The sequence below is a fragment of the Adiantum capillus-veneris genome, chromosome 24, assembly GCF_014529385.1.
Source record: "Adiantum capillus-veneris isolate H3 chromosome 24, ASM1452938v2, whole genome shotgun sequence".
NCBI lineage: Eukaryota > Viridiplantae > Streptophyta > Polypodiopsida > Polypodiales > Pteridaceae > Adiantum > Adiantum capillus-veneris.
This window is the reverse complement of record NC_140954.1, coordinates 16,146,828-16,165,449: the sequence shown is the minus strand read 5'-3', so window position 1 is coordinate 16,165,449 and position 18,622 is coordinate 16,146,828. Positions and strand designations below refer to the sequence as shown.

At 43.7% G+C, this 18,622-nt stretch overlaps 1 protein-coding gene across 2 annotated transcripts in view; it reads right to left on the bottom strand.

The window, feature by feature from the left end:
• LOC147426010 (aldo-keto reductase family 4 member C11-like) overlaps positions 1-17,331 on the bottom strand; it is a 43,979-nt gene extending 26,648 nt beyond the window's left edge. Inside the window, exons 1-4 of one of the 2 annotated variants that reach the window (XM_086497894.1) lie at positions 17,210-17,331; positions 16,996-17,146; positions 16,349-16,530; positions 847-1,087 (exon numbers count right to left, since the gene is read on the bottom strand). In XM_086497894.1, coding sequence (XP_086354020.1) covers positions 847-1,087; positions 16,349-16,530; positions 16,996-17,118 — 546 coding nt within the window. In that variant the 5' untranslated portion in view covers positions 17,119-17,146; positions 17,210-17,331. Of the gene's footprint in view, positions 1-846; positions 1,088-16,348; positions 16,531-16,995 lie in introns of both variants that reach the window. The other variant, XM_086497893.1, reaches the window with a different exon arrangement.
• Between the last annotated feature and the right edge of the window lie 1,291 nt (positions 17,332-18,622).

Here is an 18,622-nt window from a genome sequence, read left to right as displayed (position 1 = left end):
AAGATCTTGTAGTTGGTCAACAATGTCAAGATCAACACGTTGACAAAGTGACCACCTCGATCACTCGTGATCTCAAGGGGACACCCAAACCAGCAAAAAATATTCCCATACAAGAACTTTGCCACATGTTACCTGTGTAGTCGACGCAGCTAGTACCTCCACCCACTTGGTGGCATAATCTGTAGCGACTAGATGATCCTTTGCGATTGCCTGGTTGAGCTAGGGGAAAATTGGACCAACAAAGTCTAAACCCCATTGTTCAAAGGGCAACCATGCCATTGAAACCTGTAAAGGATGGTTGCACTGCCTACTAAGATTTAGGTGCACAACGCTGACAAACATCACAAACCTTCGCGTGAGCAATTGCATCCCTAAACACATAGGGCCACCATAAACCACTCTGTAGAATTTTCTATGTTATGATGTGACCAGAGTAATGTCCATCAATGGGCCCATTGTGGGCATCTTCTAAAATATGCTCTACTTGATGAGGAGGGACACATTTGTGCAACACACCATTTGGTTTAGACTTATAGAGCTGACCTCCAATGGTCTAGCCTTCAACAGTAGTCTTGTTTTCTGCAAAGGAAGAGGCATTCGCTGCGTATAAGCCGGTGGACAACAAATGCAACGCATTGCCATACCATTCCGGGGTTGTGTCCACATTAAGAGACTGCTATCTGGGAACTCATCCTCAACACCTATAGCTTTTTCACTTGTTTGTACTCGAGAGAGGTGGTTGATCATGACATGAAGCTTCCCGGACCGAAGAACTACCTTAGGAATGTGTTATAATAACAGGGGAAATCATCAATAGAAGGAGGAGGCACAAGAAAATAATACTACCTGGCTTACAGCGGGTGGGATCTCTGCATATTCAAGTAGGTTTATGATTTTCTTTGATGAGAAGTTGCTGACACCAATCGCTTTTGTGAGGCCTTGTTTGACACAAGCTTCCAAAGCTTTCCACGTACCATTCAGATCAAATGGCAAAAGTTCTTCAGGTTTTGCCCGAGATCCTACACCCTCTTTAAACCGGATAGGCCAGTGAATCAGATAGAGGTCCAGATAGTCCAGCTGCAACTCCCTGCAAAAGAGGACTGTCAAACTTGGTTGCTGACCACAATACTCTCTTAAAAAATCACATTCTAAGTTTATAGAGTAAATAAGCCTTTGAAAATAACATGCCCGCATTCAAAAATATCATTAAGAAACAAGCTTGCAAAGCCCTAAACTGGAATATGGATCACCATCAGTAATTTATTCCCTACAAGTATATCTTCTCTAGCTGTATACCATTAAGAGCAAAGAAAAGTAAAAAGTAGTGAATGACCTATATTTGATTTGGGAAACAAGTCTAGCTGATGCTTCTTCCCAACCTTTGTGTGCAACGTAAATGCACCTTATGACTAATTTTGGAGAAGAGAATTACTGGAGAAATCAACCATCTTTATAACGAAGAAAATTGACAAGATGCTCAGCATGTATGAGTCCCCCCTCGGAAGGAAATTGTCACAATCTTGTCATCTGGTAAAGCATATGTCAAGAGAAAGATTGGGAAGGTCTTTAAGAAGTAAAACGGATGGTGAAAGCTGGACCAAAATGAATCGTTGCCTCGCTCCCAAGGACCCACGGCTTTGTGCACCAGAAGCACCTGCAATAGAGAGGAAAGACCGGAGTTGGAGGCTGAGTATAGATACTGACGTGGCAGGCTGGTATGGTTATGGCTGATGACATGATATGTAGCACATCCCAGAGGCTGATTGAATGTGGGGAAGGAAAAACACAGCCAAGGCAATTGCAAAACTTTATCCCTTCAATTCTTACTTTGATTTCATTTTACCTCTGCTCTAAGGCTTCTAGATTTTATTTACATTTATTCTTTTTCACGTTTTGAAACCTAAGGGAAGGTGCAAAATGTACATAGATCGTGTACGGGAAACGGTCACATATTTGCACCAAACCATGTTTGAAACACATTCACGTGTTTGAAACCCTATTTACGCTATTTACATGACTCAAGAGATGAAAGACTTGAGACTAGGCCCTATATCCATTCACTCTACTTGCATGCAGCGTTCCAATTACATGTTTCAGTTGATAGCCTCCATTTGCAAAGACCTCAAGATGATGAAGATGGGCATTTCACAAGGAAGAGGAAACAGCCATTCATTTTTTGAGCAAATGCAAATGAAGAGACTACTTAATGGTCCTATGCATAGACTAGCCACTAGAGTTCCAACTTTAATTGCAAGAGGGAGAGGAGGGGGGGAAGGGGGGGCGGGGGGGGGGGGGGGGGGGGGGGGGGGGGGGGCACAGTAATATAAATAGGTGCCTTAAGAAAGGCAAATGAGGAAGTCCAAAAGTTGTGGTGCTGACAAAATTTCTCCCACCTCTTTGCATACCAGGCAATATACCTCTAATGTGGCCACCAAATTGTGAAGGAAATTGAGTGTATATGCTACCCCAATGCATAAGCCATCAGAATTTACGATAAGGAGCAATATCACCTGTATACCTACAATGCTCACCTGTCAGTTTTGTCGACCATCATGTATGTTGCATAGTTTGTAAAGCCCCCATATGAGGAGAAGCCAATACTATAGGTGGTAAATTCCAGCTTGCACGCTAATGAGGTCTTTATTTGTGATGGTGGATGGTACAGAGCTAATTTGGGGGCCCACCTGCACCCCAAGCAAGGGTTCAAGGGCAACACCTTCGAAGCAAATTTTGAGAGTATTCCTAGAATATTCTTTACGATATTAGGCCATATGTACATGCCAATAGTACCATGGCCAGTGTCGGTGATCGGTAGCCACAGGCGGTGGTTTGGCATAGTCAAATACCACACATGCCACACACACACACCCTATCTACCACCCACCTGTAGCAATATATAAGGAGCCCATCTCCATAAACTATGGTATCCTATATTGAAGGATAACCAGCTCCTTGTATTCCTGCCTATTAGCTCTAGTTGTGTATATCGCCGTCTAAGCTCTATCTTGAGAGCACATGGGTGGATGACGCTGTCAGGAGTTTTTTGGAGCAAGGAATTGCGCATATGTACATATACATGCATGGTGCATCAAATAAAGGATTGCCCATTTTCCAGGTGGTTACGTGGGGCCCACATGTGTACAGGTAGGACAGGGTGTACATAGTGCAGCGATTTTCACTATTATCAGTACTAATGTGTTTTTTCTACAATAAAGTAAAGTTGGTAGCGCGTAAAACTTCTCGAGGAAGCTATCCGCGGGCCGACGACGTGAGGTCAGCAGGTGCGTCAGATGGCATCTAGTGGCGTCAGGAGGGCGAACGAGGTCAATATTTGCACGCGGATGAGGACGGACACAACGTGGGTGTTTTCTGGTGAGAGTTATGCAGAAAGGTCATCATTAGGACCACTTTTTGGGGCCACTTCACGTGGTGGCGAGATGCATTATTGGAAAAAAGCTGAGTGCCAGGTGTGCGAATGATGCAAAAAGGTGACAACTATGCACTGCAAGGTCAGTTTTTGGCCTGTTCGGGGTCCGTTTGAGGTCATCTAAAAGGCCAAGGGTGCCCAACTAAAAAAGCTAAGTGTGGGAACTGAAAAAACAGAGAGAAGACCAGAAAAAACGTGGAGAAGAGAGGAGGAACAGCCGCAGGTGTGTTTTTTGGGTTTTTGGAGCCTGTTTTGGTCGTAAACTACTCATCCGAGGTCGGATTTGAGCACTTTGACATTGTAGACTGGGGTTTTGGGCCGTTCCGGACGCGATGGCGCTGTCCATTTTGCCAAATTCCTCACTCTTTTCCTGCTGTTTTTCTGTGTAAGTTTCTCCTATGAGCGAAGTTTCTGCTCTAGTTTGTGATTGTATCTGGCTTATTTTACCCATATTGTGTGAGCTATTTGCTCCATTGGTGTTGGCCCAAGCTCAATTGTATCTAAACATCAGAAATTCTCCTCTTTTGAGCTGAGTTTTTTGGGTGTGTGTGTGTGTCTGTGTGGAGTGGGCAAGTGGATAGTCTCTCTCCTCTCACTCCAGAGGTGTGTTCCCTGTCTCGGCCAGGTGTGTTGTCTAAGCCGAGTGGTGCCCCATAGTGTGTGTGTATATTCCCAAGAGTGTGTGTCGGGTCTTTATAGAGGCGCTGTGTGTGTTTTCATCCCGCTCACAACGCCATCACTTTGTAACCACTAATCTACTTTGCATTGTATCTCTCTTTACTCTCCTTGCTATAAGATCCTACTTGTTCTGCATTTCTACATGGTATGAGAGATTTTGGCACTCGTAGCTAAGACTATATGTCATGAGGCAGTGACAACTACTGTTTCTTCCCTTGATTTTTATTAAATTTTTGGGACCCTCTAAGTGCCCAGACATTGCATGGCCAATGTGAAACGGCCATTGGCTGAGAGTTTCACCTGCAAGAGTCAAGGCCAGGCAACCACAAGATGATTGGGCTGATTAGCACTCGAATTTGATCGGTAAATAAGTGGCTAGGCTCAATTAAAGTCATTTATGCCCCTCGACAAGACTTTATAAGTTGGTGGCTACTAGGAATTAAAGCAAAAAGAGCAAAGTGGACACATGGAGAGAACCTGCAAGCCAACACATGTTCCGGAAGCTCAAGTCTCAAGAGAGTGCACCCAAAATTGAGAGACGACACTGATTTTTGCTCATAAGTGCTCTACAGTGTATGTGTGAGCAGTTGATGCAGGTGATCATAGATTTTATGGAAAGCTTGCCTTCTCCCTTGTCTCATGTAGCGCGATTATTTGCTCTCGTGCATTTCTCTCAGCCTATTCTTGTAAGAAACCTTCAGACTTGCATTTCAAAACTTTGGATGTTTCTCTTATGCACATGTTCCCAATTCCAAACGAATAAAGCTAGAAGTCAAAAGCAAGGAGTGTATCTTTCTAGGCTATAGTGAAGAGTTTAAAGCATACACACTCTATGATCCAATTAGTTGCAATGTGGTGTTTAAAGAAGGGCCACATTCGGTGAAGAAAACAGGTTGTCCGGTCATTTTATATGCATTAGAATGGTGTACACCTGTGACATACTTTAGATATTTGATTGGGAGTATGAAGTTTTTAATTTGGCCAATTGACATATTTTTGAACGCAATCGATGTGTCTGCAGCTAGCATAATGACAAAATTACACTAGTGTGCATATCTCGCTGTGATAAATATTGAAAGTGTGCACATTCTTTTATCCCTTTCTTTCTCTGTTTTATCCAACAATCGAGGACGATTGCTTTGATTTTAGAAGGCAGTATGTGATGGGTTTTAGGATTAGGGTTTCTGCGTCGAGGTTATAGACGCAATTGATCATTGCCTTTGGTTGGCCAGTCACAGACTCTCTCCCTAGAAAGGTGGTCCACACCAATCTCTTTTGTCAAAGCCAAACTCCTCTATGCCGTGATCAAATTTCCTCTCCTTTTTTATGTCCTTGACTTGCATATGTAATCAACTGTGGAATGAGACACACTGATTGATTCTCGGAACAACCCTCGGGATTGATCCTCGGATATCTGAGCTAACTTGATTGAGCTTTGCACATCCCATACGAGGGGCCTAAACCCTAGTAGTAGTAGTAGAAGAAGAAGAAGAAGATCTACTAACTTATTGAAGACCGGGGGAACCAACTTACAAAACCTTGGCCAAAGGGTCTAAACTATAAATAGTGCAGATGCTTTTAATACTTAGTGCTTTTGGACTAGAGCTTTTGGGGCTTTGCTTTTAGGCATCCCTTGTACTATTTATAAGAGCCCCTAGGGCCACCCTTTAGGGCATCTGGACGCAATCTCGAAGAGTTGGACCCTCGGGGAGTTGTACCTTTGGGAAGAAATAATAAAGAAATACCGAAAGGGTCGGCCACCCTTTTGGGGCATTTTGATGCAGTTTCGAAGAGCTGGACCCTCAACTTTCAAGGAGTTGTACCTTTGGAAAGAATTAATAAAGAAATAAAGAGATGCCAATCCTTAGAGCCAGTGTTGTCTAGGAGTGGAACCTCGACACTCCATGTCTCTCTCGCTCTCTCTCTCTCTCTCTCTCTCTCTCTCTCTCTCTCTCAGTTATTCAAGTTGTTTGAAGTGAAAGTATTTCAATTTTTGCAAATTGTAGTTACCTTTGTGTTCTCGTCTTGATCCCTCGCCCGAAGCGATTACAAATCAACCTATTGTAGCCACTACCAAAGTGATTCTTTCATAAACGAAATCCTCATGTTCACAATCCTCGGGAAGAAGAAGATACTTTGCGAAGGTCAAAGAGAATAGAAAAGACAAATAGAGTCTCCAAACACATCATCAACATTGCTCTAATAATTGAAATTGTGGGCTCTGTAAAGGAGCTTGCCTCCATCAAAGAAGCCATGGCTGGTCCAAAATAGAAAGAATCAATGCAGTTAGTGTATGGGAGCATAACAAAGAACGACACATGGGAAATGGTGAATCGGTCACCAAAGAAGAACGTCATGGGCACCAAATGGGTTTAAAGTACAAAGCACAGTTAGTAGCACAAGGTTTTTCACAAATCGACGGCTTTGACATAAGTGAAACCTTTGCTCCCACAGCTCGAATCACTACTATTCGCTTTGTACTTGCTCTTGATGCTATCTTTTGCTGGTTTGTTTTCCAAATGGATGTATTATCAGCTTTTTTGAAAAGAAGGAAGAGAATTATATGGAGCAGCCACGAGGGTTTAAGTTGGCCCATTCAAAAAGAGAGATTTGTAGGTTGAAAAAGGCTTTATATAGCCTAAAGCAATCACCAAGAGCATGGTATGTCAAGATAAATGTTGCTAAATTTGCTTTATCTGACATAAAAATAATTCTAAATGAATTATTGGATTTATAAGTGAGAGGGTTTTCTTGCTTGGAACACAAGGAAAATTAATTCTAAATGAATTATTGGAACTTTAAGTGAGAGGGTTTTTCTCACTGGAGACAACCGAGTACAGAGTATTTCTAGTGCGTCATTCAGAGTAATGACGGGAGCACTGTGAAAGGGAAATCTGTAAGGCCACCAGGAACGGGTACTTCTGGTGCGTCACATCGGATGGGTGACAGGGAGCATCGCGAAGAAGTATCCGACCATTTGGGAATGGACATCTATGATGCATCATAGGATGGGTGGCATAGAGCATCGCGAAGGAGATTGTACCGTAACTTCGGTACGAAAGGACTAGGTGATAGGTATTCCTGATGCGTCACAAGGTGGGTGACGGGTGCATTAGAAAGGGGATATCCATAGTCGAGAGAAGATTCCGAACTGTGTTAGAATTGTGCACAAGGAAAAGCAAGCACTTGAATGAAGATGGGTTCACAGGAAAAACAGATGCTTTCTGAGAAAGCGGGATTGCTTTTTGGGAAAGCAGATGCTTTCCCGCGAGGAAGTCTATGACTACATTGCAATTGTGCATGTGATTGCATCCAGGGACGCCTGGGAAGTGTTGTGAAAGCATTGTTTTTTAACTTCTAAGGTTTTATTGAGTTTTTGGATAGATTCATACCATTTTTGAAGATGACCGGCCGCCCACTTAATAAGTGGGTAGCCTATGATTAAATAAAGCAGTAAAAACCAGCCAGCAATTTTTCTCTCTTTTTTTCTAGAAGAAAAGTGCAAAAAAAAAACCGAAAAACCAAAAAACGCTCGCGATCTCTTCGCAAGCAGCTAGCGCTCAGCTATCTTTGTCGTGGCCAGGGAGTTATAAAAGCATCACACGCCCTCTCCCAGAGAGGAAGACCAGTTTTCGCAAGGAGGAGATGTTGCTGCAGATTTCAGACGCAAAGAAGACGTTGCCGGTGATGCCCATTGTCCTCCCAAGTATACCCGATGTTGCCAGGACCCAGTGCACGAGTTCTCTCGCGAAGAAGTGCCTACGGAGCGTGTTTCCATCGCGACAAGCTGCTGTTTTTCTCTATTTTCAGCCCATAAACGTCGTAGATGGGGTTGATTTACGAGAAGGAACCCGAGAACACACCTCTTTTGTGTGTAGGATTGGAAAAGAGGATTTTCTATGTAGAGATCTCTTCCGGGGAATTGCTTTTTGAGAACCGAGTTGTGTTTCGAGCGTCGAGACTTTGAAGGTAACGATTTTCATGTTATGAACTCTGAGTATTTGTTTGCAAGTGTACTTCCTCTTGGTGAGGGAGGAGGAGCAGAGGAAGGCATGAGCCTTTGCAAGAGAAAAGCCCTCTGAGGAGTTAGAGCCAGATCAGCCCAAGGGTTTTGAACCCGAGTTTGGGAAGTAGATCACGGATTGAAGAGAGGTAGTCTCTCAAGTTGTGATCAGGAAGTTGGGATTCCCAAGTAAGGACTTAGTGTCTAAGAAAGCAGAATTATTCTGCGAGAAGAGGACTCTGGGAACAGAGTTGGAAAAGAGTTGCAGGGATGCCATGCCCTGAGTTTAGAAGGTGAGATCCAAAGGCGAGAACCTTGATTCTCGAGGGTTTGGAGAAAGGAAAGGAAGTTCCTTGGAATAGGGTTTTGCCCTAGGAATAGGAAGTCGAGGCTTCCAGGAATCATCAAGCCTTACGAGTGAACGTGGTAATACGTTCGGTTCAAGTGTTCTATAGACTTCTCCTTTGTAATAAAGATACTATTACGGGGGGGGGGGCAGCCCATCTTCTTGTCCCAGTACTGTGTCGATCTTCTCTCTCTCTCTCTCTCTCTCTCTCTCTCTCTCTCTCTCTCTCTCTCTCTCTCTCTCTCTCTCTCTCTCTCTCTCTCTAGCTATTTCTCTCTATATCAACTGGCTTCAGTATTAAGTAATAAATTCTATTTATCCATATAAATTTTATATTGTTACGCGCTCCCGATTGTGACAATAAATATTTTTTATTAAATACTTGGCTTTCAAAGGAGTGCTTTTGATGAAAATTTGTATGTATAAAGAGAGATGGAAAGCAGGTCATTATTATTTTGTATGTAGGTAACTTAATTATCACAGATGATCGTTAAGAGTTTAATCAACAAGCTTGAAAGAGTTTTGAGCTCTGAATTTGAAATAAGTATGCAACAAAAATTCTAAAAGCATTTGGGATGATAGATTGTAAACCTGTGAGTACTATAATGGAGATGCATGTAAAACTCCCTCTCCCTTAGTTGACATCAAGAAGTACAGAAAGCTTTTGGGAAGTTTGATTTTCTTGTGTAATACTAGATGTAATGTAAAGCGGAAGTGCTTGAAGGTGAATGCTCAGGATGAGTGCTCAATGCATACTCAAGGTTCGTGTTACTGAATGAGAGTGCCCCGTTTACTTCATGAGAGATGTGCAAAGAATAAAGAGAGAGATGAGAGAATGATACTATGAGTAAAGATTCTGTGAGCGAGAGAGAGAGAGAGGATAACTAACACTGGATGGGATCCCAAAACCCCCTCCAAGCCTCCCCTCTCTATCGTTAGAGAGGTATTTGCTTTAGATTACACAAATGCTAATACAACGGTCCTAGATGCTGAGATAATGATGGCATCTTACTACTAAAGCTTGGATCTGAGAGGTTAGGGGCTGAAATGCAAAAACGGTAGTGTATCTAACTTGAATCGACAAACTCAGTGGAGCCATGGGCAAATCTGTTATGGCTGACGTCAAGGATGGGCTGAAAACTGAAAATGCTGGCTGCTAGGGCTCAAAACTGATGTCATTAGGCTGACATAGTACTTGGCTGAAAACATTGAAGGTGCTGATGCAAAAACACTGGTTAGATCTCTTGGTGGAGGTGGCAATAACGGCTGAAATTTGTTGCAAGACAAAAACGCCAGGATTGGTTGTTGCTTCATGGAAAAACGCCAGGTAACCGGGGTGCTAATGGGTGGCTGCTCATAGGGTACTGAGGGATAATGACATCTTGCCTAATGGGTGACCTTGAGGGTCGCTTATATATGATTAGTGCTTGGTCGAGTAGACTGATTTGACATACCACGACTTATAAAATGCTAGCTCAATGTCACTTATAAATAAGTTAGTAAACTCAATTATAAGAGGTGCTTCTTATACAAATAATTTCCTAGGCTTGGTACTAATGCAACGGTATGGGAAGACTCCCCGGACCCCGTTGCCTACACCTGGCAGGCACTGGCTGTGCTCATGTGCAATCAGAGGTTGTGTGTAATGTGCAGCGGAAGTGAATCATGGTGTAAGCTCAGGATGAGCGATCAGTCAGTGCTCAAGGTTCCTTTTACTTAGCAAGGGAGAGCCTTCCTTACTTAGAAAGAGAATGTGCAATGACCAAAATAAGAGTGGAAAACTATGAGTGCAAAGAGTCACGAGGACATGGCAACTCCTAACCGTAGTTGTTGGTTTCTTTCCCTTGATTTTTGTTTGATTTTTGGGACCCTCTTTTTGAAGTTGTAAATGGCCGGACACTGTATGGCCAATGTGAAACGGCCGACGGCCGAGAGTTTCACCAACAAACGGGAAGGCCTTGTCGTTACGAGTTGGTCGGGCCGACTGGCACTGGAATCCGAGCAGTAAAAGTATGTCTAGGGCGCTACTCAAAGTTTGAAGAGAAGATCACCCGATAACTGGGCAACATTGCATTTTTGGATGTGGTCCCAGTGGTGATAGTGTTAAAAATTAGGCATCTCAAGTGAACTGCCCAATGTGATCCCATTATTTAGTTTGGCTTTTAGGTATTTAATTTACTTCTTTGTCAAAGTCTTGGGTAGAGCAATTTATTGGGATTGCTATATAAGCAACCCCTTCCCTCCATCGTATACACAATCAGTTATTCATTACCAAGGTTGGTTGGTTCAAAAGACTCTCTCTCTCTCTCTCTCTCTCTCTCTCTCTCTCTCTCTCTCTCTCTCTCATGCTCACTCCCCTTGGTCTCATTGCCAAGGTTGATTGGTTCAAAAGACTCTCTCTCTCTCTCTCTCTCTCTCTCTCTCTCTCTCTCTCTCTCTCTCTCCCCTTGGTCTCTACACTTCCACAGCGTCGACTTTGACATGGTATCAGAGCTCTTGGTGAAGCTCTATGCTTGAAGCCCTTGGAGAAGGAGCAAAGTAAGGAGAAGAGGAGCGGCGGTAGCACTTGGAGCTTTCGGCAAGAAGCGTTGCAAAAAAGCTGGCATTTTCTTGGTGAACCTTCTCCATTGGCAGTGTTTTGAGAGGCTCCCATGGCGGCTCCACAGCGACGAAGACCCCCCTCCCCTAATCCAGCGGCAACGTTTTAAAACGCTGCCCCTAGCGTCCCCTTTCGGCAGCAGACTCACCCCCTGTGAGCTCGCGTTTTGAGACGCCCAGGCGACGACACCTAACTTTGCTACAACCACGGTGAACCTCCTGCAGGTAGCGTCTTGAAACGCTACTAGTAGCCTTGGAGCATCTTGGCATCGGCGGCCCTCGGTACCCACGAGGTACGATCACAGTAGTCATAATTGTGATTCGACGCTTTGTTTGGCTCGAGAGTTTGAAGCCAAAGGCAAAAGCTGGAACTCACAAATAGACAAGGATAAAGGCAAGCTGGACAGAGATTACGGTAATAACGATTTGACAGAGGAGATTGGCATGGCACTCGTAGCGGTGGCCACAATGGCCTCAACGTCAGATTTCTAGTCAAATGACAAGTGTCACCACTAGCTTCAGCCAAAGAGAGGCTTGTGAGTGGCAGAGGGGCAATGCCTGCTCCCTATAATTAATTTGGACTCTTGTGTTGGAGTTCAAGTTATTGGTGTTTGGACTCGTAGGTCGGAGCTCACAATCAGACGTTTAAAACGCTAAGGATGGGCACGCCAATTCATTGTTGTTGGTCAGATTATGGACAGGATGTGTTCCAACAGTTCATTATCTTGGAGTTTTATATTCTGGACGTGATGTGTTCACAATTCACGAATGGCGATTATTGGACGTATTGTGGTCTACAATTCAAAGTTTCTACAAAGGCAATCGATGATCAAGATGGCATTACTTTCAGGTACAAAGTTGAGAGCAACACCGAGGTATATCCAGTATCCCGGCCGGTGTTGGGGAGTCCATGGTAGCTTCTTCATCGACTTAGTCTCACTATTGATGTCCACTATGAGCTGCAGAGAGGGTGTTAAAGTTTAGGCATCTCAAGTGAATTGCCCAATGTGATCCCATTATTTAGTTTGAATTTTACGTATTTATTTTACTTATTTGTCAAAGTCTTCGGTAGGGCAATTTACTGGGATTGCTATATAAGCAATCCCTTGCCTCCATTGTATACACATTCAGTTATTCATTGCCAAGGTTGATTGGTTCAAGACTGACTCTCTCTCTCTCTCTCTCTCTCTCTCTCTCTCTCCCCTTGGTCTCTACGCTTCTGCATCTTGACTTTGACAGCTAGATGATCAGATGACCAGTGGAAGTGCCATGGAAGCATCTCTTAATATTTGGGGGGCTGCTATTTTGGGCCATGAAATCTGTTTCGCGTCATTAGCTCAGTAATGACAAGAGGAACATTTTATTACCTGTCACTGAGTCAACTGAGCAACCGGTTGAGATATTTTTAGATGGGAAGGTAAAAAACGGGAAAACCATGCATGAGTGCCATTTGACACATTTATGGGCACTTTCCAGCTTGAGAGAGAGGGAGGCGTTGAAATTAAACGTGGGGCTGCATTTTCATCCGTATGGTGGATTGTTGCAAGTACCAAAGCTACTGTGTGCTTGCCTACCCTCTATGTACAGTGAAGTGCAAGAATTGAAGCCTTGCACAACATTCACTGCTCTCTCTCTCCCCCTTCGTGCAATTATGTGATGCCCCACAAGAGGGCTTTTCATTTGACTTATGTACAGTTGTGTGGTCATATGCGTTTGTGCCGAGGCAAGAGCCTGCAGGAACATTAGTAGCTAACTGCTATTCCAAAAGCAAGCACCTGTGAGGGTAATAACCTCCCCGTACAGGTGCATTTTTAGCACTAGTTATGTGTTGTTTTTGGACTGTTTTTGAGCCATATGGATGCCAGAAGCATTGGGAACAGTGCCCCATTGTTAGAGGATAGTAATGGGAGTATTTAGGGCTGAAAACAGGTGAAACACCAGTAATTACAGAGAGCTGTAATTACTGTTTTTGAGCTGAAACCAGAGGGTTTATGCCATTGGAAGCGAGTCCCAACATGGGGGTTTGTTCAGAGCAAGCTTTGGAGCCGTTATGCTACCGAAATTTTGCTAGAACAGGTGCCATCTAGCTAGATACAGGTGAAGATCCCCAGGACTCAGCCTTGTAACATTTTACCCTCTTAAAGAATAAAGAAATACCGAAAGGGGCGCCAGTCTTTGGGGCCAACAAGTTGTCGGCATATGCTTGGAATGCTCCAGCTTCCAATCTGTGTGTTGGAAGTGTCAATTCCCATTACAGGTTTTATCTGCAAAGTTTAAGTAAAGTTCGAATGAAAGCCATAGTCTATCGCCCTACGGGCCGGTTTCACAAAGTCCAAGAGTGCGAGAGAGAAGACGACACCAAATGGGGTCCCAAACCCCCCTTCAAGGGCCCCCCTCTCTATTGCTAGAGAGGTATTTGCTATCTGGTACAATGGTTCTATGATGCTGAGATGCTTGGGATGCTTGAGGTACTATGCCGATGACGACGATGACAAAAGAGGCTAGAGCTGAAAATGCAAAACAGTAGGGCTGATGCTGACTGAAAACTGATCGCTGGTCCAGGGCTGAATTCTGCAATTGTGCCGGTGGCAACGACGATGACGACTGCAACGACGACGATGCTGTGCAAAACGCTGGTGGCTGAAATCTGAAAACGCTGGCTGATTTGACAGCGATGAGCTGATTTCCGACGAGCATCTGCTGCAAAAAAAGGTACTGTGCCACAAGGCTAAGGGCTGATTGGTGATGCAAAACGCCAAGGCTGATCGCTTGATGCAAAAACGCCAAGGGCTGGTCATAGATGCAAAAACACCAATAGTGCTGATCTGCACAGAGGCTCTCTGCTCTGCTCCTCTGCTGAGAAATGCCAGCGCTAGGGTTCCTTATAAAGACAAATTGGTTGGGTCGAGCAGTATGGATTTAGCCCCCACGATTTGATAAATTGTTGAAATTCACTTATTAAATGAGTGTTTATAAGAGGTGGTTCACGCACGCAACAAGAGGTGGTTCCACGCTGTGGAATGCTTATGCTGGATACTGATGCTCATGCTGGGTACCGATGGGTTGTGCAATTAGGGGGTATGCAGCTACTCTTAAGTGCCTGGACATGCACGTCCTACGTACAGGCTCACAAGGGTGCCAGAACACTTCCTAGGCTGTCCTAAACCCTAGAAGTAGGTCAGCTTGTCTACATGCACATAGGGTTAGATGTGTACGTGACATCCCCCTCTTTTCAAGGTGAGGTATTGGTACCAAGCTGTATGACTTCTTTGTAATCTGCCAACAACTCAGGGTAATCTATAAAAAAAGCTTCATCAACCCACACTGCCTCGTGGGTGCCTCGATCTTTGAACTTCAAAGGTACTGTCGTGCTTGCTTCTTTGATCCATGGCGAAACCAATGCAGCAAAATCAACTCCGGTTCTGCTTCATCAATGATCTCTGGTTCTTCGTCAGAAATGTCCTTTGGTGGGAGGCCGCGGGCGGTGGGTTGGCATAGTCAATAACGCACATGCCACACACACACACACAAATCCACCTGTAGCACTAAATAAGAAGCCCATCTCCATGAACCATGGTATCCAACATTGAAGGATACTCAAACCCTTGTATATTTGCCTACTACCTCTAGTTGTCTATATTGCCATTTAAGCTCTTTCTTTAGAGTGCATGCGTGGATGCCGCCATCACTGTATACAGTGCTAATCTAAATTTTGATTTGCCACTAATCTACTTTGCCTCGTATCTCTCTCTACTCTCCTTGATACAAGATCCTATTTGTTCCACATTCCTACATCACCTCTAATGCACAACTCGAACACAATCCTCAAATTGGAGAAGGTGACCCAGTGGGATTCCCCACCAGTGTGACATGAAACGTTTCACGGTTTTGTGCGTTTCGAGGTTTCGAGGTTTCTGAAACGTTTCGTTTCGGAGCTCAGAGAAAGCAAAACACAGGTTTTGTTTTACATGTATGTACCTATAATTAAACATTGAATATACATACAAATTCACCTGTCAAGACATATGAAAAAACAAAATCTAGATGTGAGACTTGAGTCACAAGTGAACAAGGTAAGTCGGTAGCCAACTGCAACAGCGCACAGGTAAAGACGAGGGGGCCAAGATGGCACATAAGGTTGAGAGAGAGAGAGAGAGAGAGAGAGCAATTAATCAATATGCGTGACGGTCAACAAATCTATCGATTTTTGGAGGCGGCCTTTGTACATGGCTTAATAAATCCACAAACGGATGGTTTAAGGTCACCTAGTCAAAAGGGGGCAAAAAAAAAATTAACTCGTATCGCCGAAATGTTTCGGCCGTTTCACCATTTCGGAGGGCCGAAACACGTTTTTGTGTCATTATGTTCCCCGCCAAAAAAGAGGCTCACCAGAGTCTGGAACCTCGAAGGCTCATCTATTCCTAGCCTCAATTGATGCCCATGAAAAACACCACTAATGAGTTGCTCCCTAAGAAAACACAGATGCATGATACCTATCTGAGCTGAACAAATTGTGGAGGAGGATGTAGTGATGGCAGGCCACATGAGTAGCAGTAAACTACCGCAGCTTAAGGAGGGGGCCTTCTGACCCGCCAGGATGCTCCGAGTATTCAATGCTGAATGGTGAAGATGCCAAGAGTGCGTTGAAAAACTGCTCAATTCCAAGGGCTAAGGATGAAATGGGTGAAAAAGCTAAGCGGCCGAGAGCTGTTGTAACTATGACACACCAGGGGGGTGTACCACTACAATTGTAAGGCGAAATGGAGGCAGCGGGGAGCGTAGGGGCAACGAAATGGGGCAAATACAACAGCATGTGCAAAGCTCCATAATAGTCATGAAGTTTCAAAACACTTCGTACGAAACGAGTTTCAAAAGTATCGAAACGCCACAATAGAAGTTTCGTCAAATCCTTTACTGTCAAAGCCCCCCCCCCCCCCCCCCTTCTTTTCATCACGCTCAAGTGAGAAAGGAGACGTTCGCAAGTGCAGGAAAGCTCTTCAGGAGCTCTGAAGCCTCTGCCATGGCAGCTTTAACATTTCCAGCACACGCTTTTGCAGCTTTGGAATCTGCAGCAGTGCAGTAGCCCACAAACTGAACAGGTCCTTTGCATGTATGTAACTCAACAGTTCCGACAACAGTCGTTCAATGGCACAGATCAGCTAACCTTTTTCTGCATGTGCCCATTCTATCTATTCAAGGATAAAACATCCCTTTGGATGTTGCAAAAAACCTTCAGAGACCGAACCACGATGAGGTCATTACTTAGGAGAGTGAGCAGAGTATCAAAAGAAGGAACCTGAGGCTTTTCTTCAAGGCTGGTAAAACACCTTCTGGAAAACAATCAGTGCACCAAATCTTGGAGGTGATGAAGAGATCCTCACGTTTTACAGAGCCAGCCTGCATGGCCTCGTTAAGAGCTTCACCAAGATATCCTTCACTCTTGTAAAGACTCGCAGTGTCAAAGTGTCGATAACCAACCTGTGCAAAACCCTTGCACACAATTAAACGAATACATGCTTCTGAACTGTTTCTAAAACTCCAGCCATACCTAGCATTCAAACCCATTCAAAACCGTGTGTGTGTGTGTGTGTGTGTGTGTGCGTGTGCGCAATGCGTGTGCGAACATGTTTGGTTGTGACAACCATTACATGCACACAAACATCTCAGGCATGTCCATGATAACCGACACAACCATATTGGCGGCACACATGCAAACAGATGTTAATGTCAGTGTACGTTTTTTAACACACCCACACCCCTCTCTACCATACCATCCCAGAAGGATACATGCATATACACACAAGACTTCGTCCATAGAGCTTGAGAGAACCTCTTCTGCACAAATTTCTTATTCTTTCTGGATATTTAGTGGTGCGTGCGTGCGTGCGTGTGTGTGTGTGTGTGTGTGTGTGTGTGTGTGTGTGTGTGTGTGTGTGTGTGTACCTCCAAGGCTGCGAAAATGGCTGCCTTCTTCTCGGCGTGAGTGACATTTGGTGCTTCAGACGCGGTGCCAAGACCAAGCAGGGGAATGGAAGCTCCTGTGTTGAGAATTGCACACTCAACCATGGCTGCTACTGCTGCTGCTGTCTGTCGTCTGCAAAATACACTCTTTTTGCGTAAGATACAATGCATGGCAACGTGGAAACGCAGTAGGCACCTGTAGCATGAGGTGAGTGATAGGGCGGCAGGGCGCTTTAACGGCTGCGTCTTGAGTTCAATCCCTGAGTCTAAACGGTCGTTCCCAGGCCTTAAAGCGATATGGGGCCGGAAGCATGTCAACGTCTGTACCTGTACCATGTGCGTAAATAAGGACGCGAGTTGATTAGCTAACATAGCCAAAAGGTGACTGGAAATGCTGATAAGGTTTTGCTAATTTACCTAAGTATTGCCGCTTTTTAATTTTATCGATTTTTCTTCCTTCTACACTAGGTTTTCTCTAGCATAAATGAAAATTGGGTTCGGCGGAGGGAGATCCAAGCGTCTCAAGGTAGGCTTTCCCTCTACCCTAGTGGCTTAGCACTTCATTCTATAAAATTGGCTTTAAGAATGCTTCTTTTTCATGGATATCAATGAGGTCGTATCACAAAGAGGATCATTTTAGTATATCATTTATCCTAAAAGAGTGTAAAATATCAAATAATGGTTTTTTAAAATAGTAAAAAGTCACACAAGTGGTTTTAATTTGATAGCATACATGTTTTCCAGGCTTAAAACAAGCTCGCAAACTTTTTTCTGAAAATAGTATATGCATAAATTCTTATTGTATGCATGTCCAAATATTTTTCCAAAAAGTTTCAATATGCTTTGAAGGTTTTTAAAGGGTCTAAAATTTTTTGAGCAAGTTTTGTTGATACCTAAAAGATGGCCCTTCAAAAATACTAATTTTACATAAAATTATTTTTTTTACTTTTTTTCAACTCCCTACATGCCTTGAGCACAAATCCCTAAAAGGTTTTGGTAAAGTTTTCCATGGTTTATGAGAACGAGAATCTACACAAAAGTTACTTATAGCCATTAAAGTGGCTTATATTCACACAACCCTAGTGTTAGTTTAAGTTGAGGCAACTTCCTCCTCGTAAGGATGCAAACTAGAAATGTTGATGAATTTTTTCTGATTTACACAAATTTTGACTTTCTTGTACTTTTTTTATCAATTTTTCTTCTTAAGCTGAGGCAAACTTGTTCAGAGATTGATGTAAAGGCATATAGCAATATTTATGGCCAAGTTTGTCACCCAAAACCTTCTCTCTCTCTCTCTCTCTCTCTCTCTCTCTCTCTCTCTCTCTCTCTCTCTCTCTCAGCCATACACATACTACATCACATGTAACTTTAAGTAATAACATGGAATGGAGAGGAAGATAGATTCTTGGGTTTGAGGTGCCGAGTTGAAGGCTTAGAGGAATATGGAGAACCAAACCAACTTGGAATGTGAAGCATGCTTGAAATATCTCTTTGCTTCATACTCATATATACGTATATGGGTCGGCTAAAGACATTCTATACCACTTTTAATGATCACCACCCATAGTAACAATGGTGATCTTTCAACCTCCCCGTCACCTTACCCTTG